General features: G+C 50.2%; 1 protein-coding gene across 1 annotated transcript in view; it reads left to right on the top strand.

Annotated features, from left to right (window-relative positions):
* Positions 1–15,549, top strand: part of UBE2J2 (ubiquitin conjugating enzyme E2 J2) — a 283,129-nt gene that overhangs the window by 117,879 nt on the left and 149,701 nt on the right. Inside the window, exon 5 of the mRNA XM_069610097.1 lies at positions 4,031–4,169. Coding sequence (XP_069466198.1) covers positions 4,031–4,169 — 139 coding nt within the window. The remainder of the gene's footprint in view (positions 1–4,030; positions 4,170–15,549) is intronic.

Below are 15,549 nucleotides of genomic sequence, written 5' to 3'. Positions count from 1 at the left end.
CTGAGGCAGTCGGGGTTCAAACCCGAAACTCAAGCCACTCTCATAGACATGCCGGTAGAGCCCAACTTTCTATTCGGTAAAGCAGTGGAGGAGGCCCAAAAGGTAGCTAAAGATGAGTATGAGACATTAGTCTCTCGGCCAACTCACAAATAAACCCTCAGATCAATGGGGAAACAATCATTTTCGTCGCTTTCGTGGCCAAAGCTCACAGAGGGGTTCTAACTACTACCAAAATCAAGGAACCTCATGGGGCAACAATCGGTTCCAGACATCTCAGGGCTCCCACAAAGGGCAACGCAGGGGCCGCACTAGAGGCTGAGGCAGCCCCGCCAGAGTTGGTATGCAACCCGGTAAACAGTGACGTACCGCTTTGGGTCACATCCCATGCATTCCCAGTAGGGGGGGGTGCCCATTTCCACCTTCACCCACGTATGGGAGGGGGATCACTTCGGACAGGTGGGTGCTGTCCGCAGGGTACTGTATAGAACTACTAGGGCGCCCCCATGACCATCCTCCAAGACATAAGGTACACTCTTTGGAACACCAGAAAATCCTTCTCGAGGAAATCGCCATTCTGCTTGCAAAGGACGCCATAGAAGTCGTCACGGGAAGCCAGGTAAACAGGGGTATTTATTCAACCTACTTCCTTGTGCCAAAAAAAGATCTAACAATGCGCCCAGTATTGGATTTAAGTCCATCCACAAAAATTCTGCATGACTACATTGCAGCAGGTAATCCCTCTACTAAAAAAGGGATATTACATTGCAACATTGGATATGAAAGATGCCTATTTTCATATTTCAATGTTCACAGCACACAGAAGATTCTTGCGCTTCAAGATAGACAACCGGCACTACAAGTTCAAGGTGCTACCCTTCGGAATAGCCTCGGCTCCAAGGGTATTCACCAAGGTACTGGCGGTGGTGGAGGCACACCTACGCAGGGAGGCAATCCCAGTGTACCCTTACCTGAACAACTGGCTCATTACAGGGGAGCCCCCCTCTGATTTGCAGACTAAAAATCCAAAGAACTATCGACTTCCTCTTCCAATTGGGCTTCTCGATCAACGAGAAAAAATGAAGCCTGGTGCCAAGCACTTCAAAACAGTTCCTAGGAGCTATCCTAAACACCCAGGAAGGGTTGGCCTATCCATCAGAGGAAAGAATTCGGAATCTGTTGCTGCAAATTCATCAATACCAAGGCGGTCGCTAAGTAAGGGTGCACAAAGCGATGTGTTTGCTAGGCATGATGGCATCTTGCATTTACCTGGTTCCCCATGCGCGCCTGAGCATGCGACCCATGCAGGAATGGTTGGCAAAACACTGGTCTCAAGCAAGTGGTCAGTGGGGCTATCTAGTGATTGTTTCACCAACACAGAGTCTTCGTTGGTGGACAAGAGAGAATCTGACAAAGGGGGAAACCCCTTCTACGATCCAGAGATACAGGCGGTCGTCGCAACATACTCCTCCCTTGTAGGGTGGGGAGCCCACTACCTTCACCATACAGCTCAAGGTCTCTGGTCTCACACAGTGGCTCAGAACCATATCAATCTGCTAGAACTTCTGGCAGTCTTCAGAGCGCTTCGGGCATTTGAACCCCTCCTATCCAACCAGTCAGTGCAGATCCTAACAGAGAGCACGACTGCAATGTTTTACTTAAACAAGCAGGGGGGCATTCGTTCGCCAAATCGGTCCAAGCTTGCACAGAAAATTTGGAAATGGGCACTCAAACAGAAGATTTACCTGTCATCCCAACATGTTCCAGGGGATCTCAACTCACTGGCAGACGCTCTGAGCAGGGATCCTCTCCCAGAGGAACACGAGTGGCGTCTACACAAAGAAGTCGTAGGAGACCTCTTCTCTCAGTGGGGTTTCTCCACTATAGACCTAGTCGCCACAGACGAAAACAGGCAATGCCCAGACTTTGCATCCAGGTTCCCCCAGCCATGGTCCCAGGGGAATGTCCTATGGCTGAATTGGTCAGGGATGTTTGCCTATGCTTTTCCACCAACCTCTCTAATGAGGAAGGTGGTCAACAAGATGCACAGGGAATCGATGACGTTCATCCTGGTTGCTCCAATGTGGGCAAGACAACCATGGTATCTACACCTGCGCAAACTGGCAGTGTGCAACCCCATCAAACTCCTGTGCCGGTACAACCTACTCTCCCAGCAGGAGGGGCTAACGGTGCATCCTCAGCCCAACTCGATGAACTTGGCAACATGGCTCCTGAAGTCAGCGTTTGGACATCTCGGAGATGTATGGATATCCAAAAGAATCAAGAAAGCCTAACACAAGGCACTATTACTATGACAAGTGCAAAAGATTTGTTATTTGGTGCAAGAATAAGAAAATCAACCCAGTTGATTGTACTCCTTCCAATGTTGTCACCTACATGCTCCACTTACTGGATGTAGGGTTAGTGTTTAACTCACTTAAAGTGCATCTGGCTGCTCGGTCAGCCTACACCACTTCTCATAACAAGGTGTCATGGTGGAAAGTGCCAGTTGTCAAAGCATTTATAGAAGAGTTAAAAAGACTCCACCCTCCAATTTCTAACCCACCACCAGGTTGGGACCTTAATGTGGTGCTTGCTAAACTCATTGGACCTCCCTTTGAACCCATGCACAAAGGTAGTCTCAAACACCTGACTTATAAAACTGCCTTCTTAGTAGCCATTACATCCATAAGAAGGGTCAGTGAAATTCAAGCACTGTCAGTGCAGGATCCTTTCTTTACGGTACATAAAGATAAACTGGTTTTATGCACTCACCCCAGGTTTTCACCTAAGTTCATTTCCAAATTCCATGTTAACCAGTCCATTGAGCTACCGGCCTTCTTCATAGACGCAAAAGCTCTGCTGAGGTGAAACTCCACACTAGATGTGAGGAGAGCGGTCCTCTACTATGTAGACAAGACCAGACCTCTAAGAAAGACAGATCAACTGTTCGTCTCCAAAGCTCTAGGCAGAGAAGGAGATCGCGTCTCAAAGAATGCCATCTCTAAATGGATAGTCGGATGTATCCAACTGTGCTATTGCCTCTCAGATAACACTGCCTTTTACACCAAGGGCCCACTCTACAAGAGGTACTGGAGCCACTCTGGCTTTCATTGCAAATGTACCCCTTGACAGCATTTGCAAAGCAGCTACATGGAGCTCTATTCACACCTTTACTCAGCACTTCTGCATTGACACTCATTCCAAGACAGATACTCTAGTGGGACAAGCAGTTCTAAGACATTTGCTCATGACCCTTCTCACATCCCACCTCCTTCTAACGCTGCTTGCTAATCTATGCACAGCATGTGATCTAAGCAGATTTCACAAGCCTCAGAAGGGATACATTACTCACCGTAATCGTATTTCTGATGCTTGTATCTGCTTAGATTCACATGCGCCAGCCCTTCCTCCCCTCTGAAAGAAGGTGCATGGATGCTTGTAGCCTTATCTATCTTCTCTGCTTGGATACTCTGTACTCGCGCTACTCCTCGTGCTACCTCATGTCAGGAAAAAATACAATCTGAGGGTCCTACACGCGTGAGGGATCATGTGTACATGGGACGTGTCACTAGGGATAATATTACTGGCACACCCTAGTTCTCGACGCCCCTTTTCGAGTTTCGAAAAACAAACTAATACTCCACAGCTTCCACTAGATGTCGGCCTTTGCACAGCATGTGAATCTTAACAGATACAAGTATCAGAAATACGATTACGGTGAGTAATGTATCATATATATAATTTAAAAACATTTTGTTTTTTCCAATCCATTCAACTTCTGTATGGCTTAAGTCGGAATGCGTATATTGTTCTTGCGACACCCGAGAAGAAAACTCTTTACTGACCTATTTAATGGTTCAAGGAACAGTAGCTCATGACTATGCACACATTAGAGGGGTTCACATGTAAACTGAAGAGTAAAATGCTAGGCTGGTATGAGTGTTTTTTGTAGACAGCTGTACCTGTTTTTTGGATTGGTCAGGGCTTGAAACCACCTCTGATTTAGTGTGCTCTTTCCTTTCTCACACAGGTTATGCCTTTCCATAACAGATTTTCATCCTGACACCTGGAACCCTGCCTGGTCTGTTTCCACAATTTTGACCGGACTCTTGAGCTTCATGGTGGAGAAAGGACCGACGTTGGGCAGCATAGAGACGTCGGACTTCACAGTATGTTTCAGGCATTTTGTAGTGTATATCATTGTACCTAGATAGCACTGGAGCTTTGTTATGCTGAACCTTTACAACTTTGCCATTTCACATAGCATCACCAGTCACAGAGCTTCATTAAAGGAATCCCTTGTTGGCAAGTTAGCGCATTTAGTCTTCTCGTTATGTGACCATCAAATCACATTACTCCTATGTCCCACCTCCTTTCCTCCATACATATGGGGCTCCCCTCCAGCCAGTCCCTCGAGGGGGGCACCCATATGGAACTGAGCAAGGGGTCCACGTCTGGATCGCCCTGTTAACTTAGGGTGAAACCCAAAGATAATTTATTCAAAACAAAGGGGGGTCTGGGAATCTCTGGGGGGTCACTGTTCTTAGAGAGGCAACAGTTTCACCTCACTGATGATGCCCAACAAGGCTGAAACACGTGTATGGGGTTACTGATGGTACTCTTGTTCAGAGGGGAATTGCCTAGCATTTCGGTGCTGGACTGCCCCTGGGCAGGACAAAGGCTGATAGCGGGGAAATTTCTTCTCTGTGAAAAGGACAGTGAGCTAAAGACTTGGTAGAGTCTCTCCCAGGGGTTATTCACCCAAGAACAGGTCATTGGGCTGTGTTCGTGCTGGTAGAGAGATTCCCAGACCCCCCTTTGTTTGCTGCAATTCCTTAAGACTTTACAGGAAAATCTTACTCCCTGAAAGCCCATTGTTCTACAAAATCATCAAAACAGAACTAGCAGTCGAATCAAACAAACTTGTACAAACCTGGAAGTCGTCTGTCTCCTCGCTCCTGAAGGATATCGAGTGCGATGAGGATGATTTGATTAAAAATCCGGCAAAAATGTTGAAAAAAACCAAAGAGACTGGATAACGACACTAGCAAAAGCTTCAGAAAACAAGTTAACGCAACATCTGCCGCCAAATACCAAGAAACTAAACGAACTGCAGGGATACCTCAAACAGAAAAGTGAGAAATTACCTTCTAAGAGCGAGACTAAACCTGCTACCTACAAATGAAATTAAAACCATTAGGAGCCTGTCCAACTCTTCACACTGTAGACTATGTCGCAAGATAAACGAAAAAGAGACAGTTCGCCACCTGCTTCTGGGCTTCTCTGAAACAAAACTCACGACGGCTTACATGCAGCATTTCTCTTCGGACCCAACTTTTGAAAGTGAATCTTGTTGGTGGTCAAGAATGATCAGCGGAGACAAACCAACTTGGCTTATGGCCACATCTCAACTTGTGCAGCAAATTATGGCTAAACTGGACACCTTGGCACCTTCTGAATCGATCTCTGCAGACCGAGATTCCTCGCCGACTCTTCTACTACCCGAGACACTAGGCGATTCGACACCTTGACCTCCCAGTGCAAGTTCAAATTGGCCTCAAAAGGCTGAAAACCCCAGCTGTACCACTTCTTTTGAACGAAGTTTGCTTCAAAGGCAAAACGAGAAACAGACTTTGAAAAGTTCTTTGTAAAAATCAATTTTCATTTTGATTCATTTAAATAAATTAAAAAACATATAGTAGGCATTTGCTAGGGCTTAATTCCAGTTTTGGAGGTTCTGCTGTCCCGTTTTATGGGACCCCACAACAGTTTTTTTCCACTTGATTTTTCTAGGGTCCATCTTATTCTTGTGGTCAGGGGACTTCTACTGAAGTCCACCTGTCACTGCAACACATTTTCTACTATATGGTTAGATGGTAGCACATATGGCTCCTATTATGGGGTGTGTTTTAAGAACCCCATTTTTGCATTTGGAGAACTATAGCGCTCTACATGGTTTGGGGAATAGGTTGGGGGCAGCTCTCATTTAGTTTTGCCTTCATAAGGTATGCAGCCGGATCTTTCAGTTTAGTCTACCAAATGTACCTTTACGGTAGCCATCGGCGTACTGATGTATTTACGTAAACCCTACTCTGCTGTTTTGGGCCATTCCTTTGTTTAGGAAAACCAAGAGACAGGCCTAAAGAGTTGTAACCAGTCCTACAGATAAGGGGTGTATCAGCCACGTTTGCTCCCTAAAAATAGCCAAATACTCCCAAAAATGGAAATGGGGAGTAAAAATACTCTTAATAAAAAGATGGGAAACTGACACGTAGGACCTTGTGCTCCTGCTTTCACCCACACAGCTCGATGGATGGGATTGGACCAGAAGTGCACATAGTACCAGTGGAATAAACTTCTATTACTACTGCTTGATTGGAAGAAGTAAACCTGTATCTTTTTTAATGTGTATGAATACCCAGGTGCAACAAAAACCTTTCCGTTTTCCAGTTAAATGTTTTTTTAACTTTTATAAAATACTCCCTTTGGGAATTGGACTTTTTGTCCCTAAAAAATGATTTTACTCCCAACATTAAAAAATGGGGAGCAAAATACTCCCACTCCAAAATCTTATCTGGAGCACTGGTTGTAAAGGTATACCGGTGTGACCGTTTTTATACTGTAAGGTCTTGTTTTTCTAACAATAACCTTTATTTAGTACACCTGAAACCAATCCGCCTCTCCGATGATTGCTGAGGCATGAAAGCGCGCTAGGAGGAGAAGATATTTGGACTGTTGAGCAGATTGCAGCTGGGACCCAGAGTTGCGCCCCTGCCACCCTTCTTTTTGCTTACACATGTAAATGTAGACTGGGGCCCCATAGGGGCTGCACTCGAGCTACACATGCCTCACCGCCTCCCTATTGAGGGTTGACATTGAACATTGGGTGAGAGTTGGATCCTGGCTGGTTCTACACTACAGATAGCAGAATTCCTTGCTGCAACAGACTGGTACTTCCCAGGGGGATTCAATCCTGAACACCTGAAACCATTCAGCCTCCCCGTGGATTGCTGAGGCATGAAAGCACGCTATGAGGAGAAGATATTTGGACTGTTGAGCAGATTGCAGCTGGGACCCAGAGTTGCGCCCCGGCAACCCCTATTTTTGCTTGTTCATGGATCACATGTTTACCGTCTGTAATCTCTTACTGGTCAAAGGACAGTTGTTGTAAAGCTTAATCACTGTAGAATGTTAAAAGAATGTGTTAATTAGAAAAGAAAACATTCCTGGGCCTTTTAAAAAAAAATGTGAGCTGGTAAAAAATCTGGGCTCTTCTAATAATTTGTGAAAATGTGTATAATTTTATTTTGAATTTAAAGTGTGGTTCCTGAATTACCCAATTACAAGGAAGTCATAATTCCTATTTTAAGCATTCTAGGTCCACTCTTTAGGGAACATGTCTTCCCCTATATTTATTAGGATCTCTAATTTCTTTTTGGTGGCATAGAAACTTCCATTGCATCCCTTTTTACCTTACTGTATATGGCATTGGGTTGCCCCTAAGGATCCCAGTCCCAGGTGTGCCTCTGATTCCCCATCTTTGCTCTAGCTTGATTGGATCACCCTACACAGGTTTTATGGAGCAGGTTGGTGGGAGCTATACTTTATTGTTGGCTTTGCCGGAGTGTAAGCCATTTCAAAATATTAGTAGTCCAATGTACCTTTTTCATAATGATACGATAATTTATTTGTATCACGCTCGTACACAAGTGTTTCAGAAACATTGGGGTGCCAATCAGTATTTATACAATCTTGTAGTATCAGTTTTGTATTTCAGGGCTTCTTTTGTTTCCCACAAGGTGACCTTAATATGGCAGTTCTGACGATGTGCACTCTTTGAGCCCATAGTGGCAGCCTCTATATTGATCCTAACTGGTTTAGGCTGGTATAGGTCTCTGGGGCACTCGTTTCACTTCCTGTGGGAGTTGCTAAGGTGAACTCCTACTAAGTACCAGAATGGTTGATCGGACCAAGGGTCCCACCAACTCAAAGGAAGAAGTCGTCCTTGAAGTGGCTTCTCTGTTGAGATGAACTTGGCAATTCAGACCTGCAGCAGGGCTTCACCGGGCAAACCAACGGTCCAGGAGTTGCAGCAGCCGCCCTCTTCCATCTCTTCTTCGGTTCTTTCTTTCCAGTGGTCGACTCTCCTTTCCAGTCCAAGAGACTCACCTTTTAAACCGTTCTCTCCCTTTCATTCCAGCCTAGCTGTCACTCACCCAGCAGAGTGGCTGTCCTTGCCAGTCAGCCAGCCAATCATGCCAGAGTGCATTCGGGTCTCCTAGGAGACTAAGCACAGGGAGTTTCGGGCCCCTCCCTCACTTCCTGCCCACCCCAGACACTCAGATGCCAGAGGTGGTCTTCAGTCCTGAAGCCCGCCAAAGGCATATGAACAAAGGGACCAAACCTGGTTTTATCGCTCAGAGACCAACAAAAATAGATTTCTCATGACTTCAAAAGTGTTAACTCTGTAACCCTTTACCAAACCATCTAAGTTTTTCAAACATTCACACACCCAGGTAGCCCAAGGGGGTACCATCCTGCTTTCTGAGGGTCCTAAACCTCTTATGGTACTGGGAAGGAGTTTTCTCAAATCTAGCTATCAAAGCTAGCTTCACAGTTTCATACTCCCATCTTTCAAGTTCACCCGCTTCCATTACAGCATCAGTTGCAACCTGGGGGAGCCTAGAAAAGCCAAGGAATCAACCGATTCCCTGTGAAAGTTCATGATTCAATTCCATTTCTCTGAGTCTGAGTTCTTGATGTTTGCTTTCAGTTTGCATTTGTAGACTTTTAAATTCTAACAAGTCTCATTTTTTCAAGAGAGACAAATTCTGGACTCAGTACTGGACCTGGTAAGGTCCCTGTGGTTATAGCTTGAGGACCTAAAGCAAGTAGAGGTGCGGTGGGGCTCACATCCTGAGACCTCTGACTCTTCTAACTCATCAATAACATTAGAGCTTGACTCTGAACCATTATCATCCTCATCAACAGTATCCACATTTGCTGGGGCGGTAAGGGTTATAGCCCTACCGTCTGATGATTCAACAATTTCTCAATCAATTCACTTTTCTTTCCTTTAACAGAGAGAGACCTGACTTTACACATATCTTTCAGTTGATCTACTGCTAGAATGATCAGGGCTTCCTGTTTGAAGTTAAACATATCTGGCATTATAAAACAATTGCTTTTCTAGTGGTGCTTAGCCTTGTGAAGGTTATTTGAACGAAAGTAAGAGCAGCATTTTCAATGTAACAACTATACTTTATCCTCGCGGCTTGCCACCAGTGTTGGGCAGAATTGCATGCAGTATCCTCTGGGACCACCACACACAATTAGGACTACAGGTTTATGCCAAACCAACCTTTGGTATAAGTCTGTACCACACAGTTTTGGTAGCGAGCTGTGCAGCCAGGCTTATCTGAAGAGTGAATGTGAGCAGTACAAGTCATTACACAGAGGACTTTCAATCACAGTGGTTCAAGTAGACACTTATACTCAAGGTCTCTTGGTAAAACACTTCATTTATTACACAATCATTTAGAAAACATTACACTAGAAGGAGGCAACTTAATATTTATACCAATTCTCCAGCATGGGGTCTGGCATGGATTCACATGCTCATGAATATTCCCCGTCGTCAGCCTGGGAATCCTCGGTAAAGAAAAAACCAGTATCAGTTTCGTTTCTGATCTGTCTTTCGTAGTAGTAACCAATCACTGATCTCTGCGTCATACTGACCACAGCCAATGACTGCCCTCTACCTAAGCCCCGCCTCTGGCAGCCATCTTCAGATTTTTACCGCACGTTCAAGTGTTGGGATCCTCGTGCTATTGCTCTCGAGCGTTAGTGCTATTTTTTCACGTTTTTTCTCAAAAACTTCGATTTTTCGGTCAAAAAGAGCCTCAAGCTCCACCGTTTCTTCATCCGATCAACGGGGACCCGTGTCGGATTCGTCTACGCCCCTCAAGGGTGAAGATTTCGTCGAGCCACGCTTTTGGAGGACTCCAGAAGTTTCTCAGGCCCATCTCGGACATGGCCCAGGAGAAGGGAAGCTCGACGCCCGGAAAGCTTTTCAGGGTCTGCCCTGGATGCCAGCTTCAGAATGTCTTTAAGGAGGACGAACACTCCTTTTCTCTTTACTGCCTACATGAGGACAAGACGCACGTGGAGAAGGACTGTGCGTTTTGCGGAAATATGTCGGAGCGGACCATGAAGGACCGCCATCAGCGTCTCGCCAACTGGCTGGAAGGGAAGAGCCCGTCAGGCGAGAAGAAGAAATCCGAGCGGTCTTCTAAGACCTTTGAGGACGCCCCGGCGACAGGGGTCCAACACAAGGCCAAGCACCGCGAGTCCGCTGGCACCGGGAGCGCCGAACGGTCGGGCTCTACGGGCGCCAGGCAGGGCGCATCCTCCCCGGCACCATCAACCACGAGCCAACGCTCTGGTTCGGGTAAGAAGAAGGCCGAGCACCCGGCGGAGCTCCTGGAGAGGCCCCGGTCGAGCTCGAAGGCCCCATCGGAGGGAGAGCGAGGCAGTGTCCCTCCACCCAAGGAGAAGGCGGTGAGCGCACCTAAGGTGGTGAAAGCCTTAATCCATCCGGCCAAGGCCTCTATCGAGACAGTCGCGGCGGCCCTGGCTCAGCCTGTGGAGGCTACACCAGTGGTGGCGACCTCGGGGCTCAGAGTCTCCCTGCCACCGCGGAGGGAGTCCTTTTTTATGCCCATCGACAGGACCCCCGTGAAACCTCCGACGGAGAAGAAAAAGGGGGGGCAGGAGGTCATCGTGGATTCGGCCTCAACCTCTGAGGAAGAGTTGATCGAGGTCTTAAGCCACAGCGTTAGAGTGGAAGAAGACCAGCCCGTCGGGAGGGATCCCGACGTAGGAGACGACGATAACGTTGAGGGTGCCGGGCCCCTGACCGCCCGTCGGACTCCCCTCAACCAGTGCCGCAAGACAACTCGGCGGCCATTTTGTTGGCTATACAGTCCTTATGCTCGGAGATAAGGACGAGACTGCCGTTACCACCAGCGGAGGAACCGCTCCCGACGGGGAACCCGGAGCCAGGCCCTTCTGGGAGCCCACCCCTTAAGAGAAGAAGGATTCATCCTCCACCTCCTTTTCAGCCATCGCGCCCTGTTCAGCCCTCCTCCCCGTCCACGACTCGTGGGGATGATACGGGGACTGACACGGCCGCAACGGGTACGGACGACGAGGTTTACGACGAGGATCTGCCGTCGTCACCTCCCACCCGGGCTTCCCCGCCCGACGAGATTGGATCGTTTCACTCCATGATCGCCAGGGCATCCGAGCTCTTCCAGCTCTGCCCGGAAGAGAAGAAGAGGAAGGTTTCCTTTATCAACGGCGCGAGGCCAAGAGGAAGACGGTCCTCTCTGTGCCTCTACTGGACGATATTTGGGATGAGGGCCTCGCTCTCCTCAAGAACCCATCCACGACGCCGGCTAGAAGGGATCGGTAGAAGTACCGGGTCCCGGACGCGGCCCCCTTGTGCCTCTGGGCACAGCCGACCCCGGACTCCGTCGTCTCGCGGCGGCCAGGAAGAAAGCGGGGGGGGTGCGGCCTCGACGTCGACTTCCCCGCCGGACGGCGAGGGAAAGAAATTGGATACGATGGGACGCAGGGTCATCTCTTCTGCTGCGACGACGATTAAGGCGGCCCGCTACGACAGGGAGCTGTGGTACAAACTGGCCCCCCTGCTGGACTTCCTACCGGACGACAAGAGGGCGGATGCCCTAGAGATCTTGCAGGAAGGAGAGGTGGCTTCGGACCATGCCATTACGATTGCGACGGACATCGCTGACACTGGATTTCACCAGTTGGGCAGCGGCGTGTGCCTTAGGCGGCGTGGATGGCTCAAGGCTACTGACTTCCGTCAAGACGTGCAGACCAGAGTCTTGGACATGCCGTTCAATGGAAACAACCTGTTTGGGAAAACAGTGGACGATTCCCTTCAAGCCATCAAAGCAGACACGGAGTCGGCCCGGGCTCTTGGGGTTCTCCAGCAACGGCGGCCGCCCTTTCGGAGCGGCGGAGGCAAACAGGGTGCCTCCAAAGGTTCCGGCGGAGGATTTTCCACCTACCGTCAAGTGGCCCGTTCGTCGTCGCAGGAAGCTTACAGGGGACGAGGCAAGTCAGGCGGACCCCGCCGTCGTCGCCAAGGAGGTCAAGGCGGCAAAGCCTCATCGAAGCAGGACTGAACCGGCCGTGGGGTCGGGCCCCCACCGTCAGCGTGTGGGAGTCCATCTCCACCAACTGTTGGGTGCTGGACGCCCTAGCCCAGGGTCACGCGCTCGAGTTTCAAAAAAGGTGCCCGCGCGTCCCCCCTGTGGCCAGGAAAGAACATCACGTCCCTCAACTTCTCTTGGAGGTAAAGGCGATGCTCAGGAAGGATCGAGCTTGTCCCAAAGAGGCTTCGGGGCTCCGGAGTTTACTCAAGATACTTCCTCGTGAAGAAGACGACGGGAGGATGGCGTCCCATCCTGGACCTACGACGACTGAACAAATTCATCAAGGCACAGAAGTTCCGGATGGTCACCCTCCAACACGTCCTGGATCAGCTGGAGGAAGGCGATTTCCTGTTGTCGTTGGATTTGGAGGATGCCTACTTCCATATTCCCATCCTAAAGGGACACCGAAAGTTTCTCAGGTTCGTGGTCCAAGGGCGTCACTATCAGTTCAGAGCCCTTCCCTTCGGACTAAGGTCGGCACCCAGGGTGTTCACCAAGTGCCTCGCACCGGTGGCGGCGCAGCTGCGCCGAGAGGGGATCCACGTCTACCCCTACCTGGACGACTGGCTCATCCGAGCCAAGACGAGGGAGCTCGCCGTGGAGCACACGGCAAGGACCGTCCAATTTCTCACGGACCTGGGATTCTCCATAAACTACGCCAAGTCCCACCTGGTGCCCACGCAGAAAGCACTGTTTCTGGGAGCGAAGTTCGACAGTGTCGCTTCTGGCCTCTCCGTCGGAGGAAAGGACGAGGGCCATTCTGGGCAAGGTGCAGCGGATGCTGGTTGCGGACGCGGCCAGAGTGAGGTCCATCAAGTCCCTCCTCGGAATGATGTCTTCTTGCATTTACCTCATCCCCCTGTGCAGGCTCCGGATGCGCCCGTTGCAGGAGTTCCTGGACGCGCGCTGGATCCAGACGACGGGTAGCTTTGAGGAGAGGATCACACTCGACGAGAGTTTCCGACGAGCGATCCGGTGGTGGGGCACCCGCGCACATCTGACGGCGGGCATGGACTTCCATACCCCCGGCCACCAGGAGACAGTGACCACGGATGCCTCCCTGGAAGGGTGGGGAGCGCACACCGAAAATCTGCACGCGAGAGGCCTTTGGCTCCCGACGGAGAAGTCCCTCCATATCAACGTCCTGGAGCTCCGTGCAGTGTTTTGGGCCCTCAGGTCCTTCCTTCCGTCCCTCAAGGGCAAGGTGGTGAGGATCTTCACCGACAACACCACCACCATGTTCTACATCAGGAAACAGGGCGGAACCAGGTCCCCAGCCCTGTCCAGGGAGGCTCAGGATCAGTGGCATTGGGCCGTCACCCAAAGGATGTTTCTGGTGCTGTTTCATCTGGCAGGGATAAAAAACACCATCGCCGACTCACTCAGCAGGGAGCTGCGCTCGTGCCACGAGTGGGAACTACGACAGGATCTAGTGGACCGCCTCTTCCGACGGTGGGGCACACCCCAGATCGATCTGTTCGCGACGGCGACGAACTCCAAGTGCCGGAGGTTCGCCAGCAGGTTTCCCCAGCCGAGGAGCATGGGCGATGCTTTCTCGTTCCCCTGGGAGGGCCTGTTTCTATACGCGTTCCCTCCATTGCCATTGCTGATCCGGCTCATCAACCAGCTCAAGAGGTCACGGTGCAGGATGATCCTCGTCGCACCTGCGTGGCCGAGGCAGATATGGTTCCCGGACCTTCTGGACTTGTCAGCGTCCCCGTCAATCAAGCTGCCAGTGGACGCGGATCTGCTCTCCAGAGAAGGAGGCTCCATCCTCCATCACGACCCGAAGTCGCTGAACTTGCAGACATGGCTCCTGCAGCGTTAGAGTTTGGAGGATACGACATACCGGCCGACTGCAGAGAGGTTCTTGCAAAGGCCAGTGCGTCCTCAACTCTTAAATGCTATGGACACAAATGGAAGAGGTTCTCTGTCTGGTGCCACGCACAGAAGATTAACCCTCTGCGGATTACGGCTCCCCAAGTACTGCCGTACCTACTGACGCTGGCCAAAGCTGGACTGGCGCACGCGTCCATCAAGATTCATCTTGCTGCGATCTCCCGATACACCAGAACCACGGGGCGGACGTCTTTGTGGTCTCATCGTCTGGTGAAAGAGTTCATGAAGGGACTGTTCAGATCGTTCCCGCCGGTGAAGGCTCCGGCCCCGGCGTGGGAGCTCAACGTGGTGCTGACCAAGCTCATGGGACCTCCGTTCGAGCCTCTGCACTCGGCTCCGTTGAAGTTCTTGTCGTGGAAAACAGCGTTTCTTGTGGCCATCACCTCCGCACGATGGGTGGGAGAGATCCAGGCCCTTTCCTGCAAGGCCCCGTACTTGACTTTTCACGACACGAGGGTAGTGCTCAGGACGCACCCCTCCTTCATGCCCAAGGTGCCGTCCAACTTCCACCTCAACGAACCCTTGGTGTTGCCCGTTTTCTTCCCGTCGCCTTTGTCGCTGGCTGAAAGGACTTTGCACTCGCTGGATGTGGCTAGAGCGCTGAAGTTCTACGTGGACCGCACGAAGTGTTTTCGGAAGACGTCACAACTCTTTGTGAACTTTGGACCTGTCAATCAGGGGAAGGCTCTCTCGAAGGCTTCCATTTCCAGATGGCTCTCCGGCTGTATCATGTACTGTCATCGGTTGGCAAACCGACCGCTGCCTGGCCGTCCGAGAGCCCATTCCACCAGAGCGATCGCAGCTACCACAGCGTTCCTATCTGGTGTGCCCTTGCTGGACATCTGCAGGGCTGCTACGTGGAGGTCGACGCACACCTTCACGAAATTCTACTGCGTCGATCGGGATTCCAGGGAGGAGTCCAGGGTCGGCCAAGCAGTGCTGCGCAACCTGTTCGCCTAAGGTGAGCCTGGTGAGGAGGTAACATTTGCTTAATGTTGAGTTTGATGTAATGCTTAATGTTGAGCCTTTGCCACCTCCCGTGGTTGTGCATGTGTGTACTGCTATGTATTCTTTATTCATGAGCATGTGAATCCATGCCAGACCCCATGCTGGAGAAGGAACAAGTTACTTACCTGTAACTGTTGTTCTCCAGCATGGGTCTGGCATGGATTCACATGCGAACCCTCCCGCCTACCCCTCTGCGGCTCTTCACTTGGTCATACTGCCACTTCACGTGCTACCAAATCTGAAGATGGCTGCCAGAGGCTGGGCTTAGGTAGAGGGCAGTCATTGGCTGTGGTCAGTATGACGCAGAGATCAGTGATTGGTTACTACTACGAAAGACAGATCAGAAACGAAACTGATACTGTTTTTTTCTTTACCGAGGATTCCCAGCCTGATGGGG

Source organism: Ambystoma mexicanum, chromosome 8, assembly GCF_040938575.1.
Source record: "Ambystoma mexicanum isolate Mex_15411 chromosome 8, UKY_AmexF1_1, whole genome shotgun sequence".
Classification (NCBI taxonomy): domain Eukaryota; kingdom Metazoa; phylum Chordata; class Amphibia; order Caudata; family Ambystomatidae; genus Ambystoma; species Ambystoma mexicanum.
The sequence above is the reverse complement of the archived record's forward strand: the minus strand, read 5'-3'. Positions and strand labels throughout refer to the sequence as shown.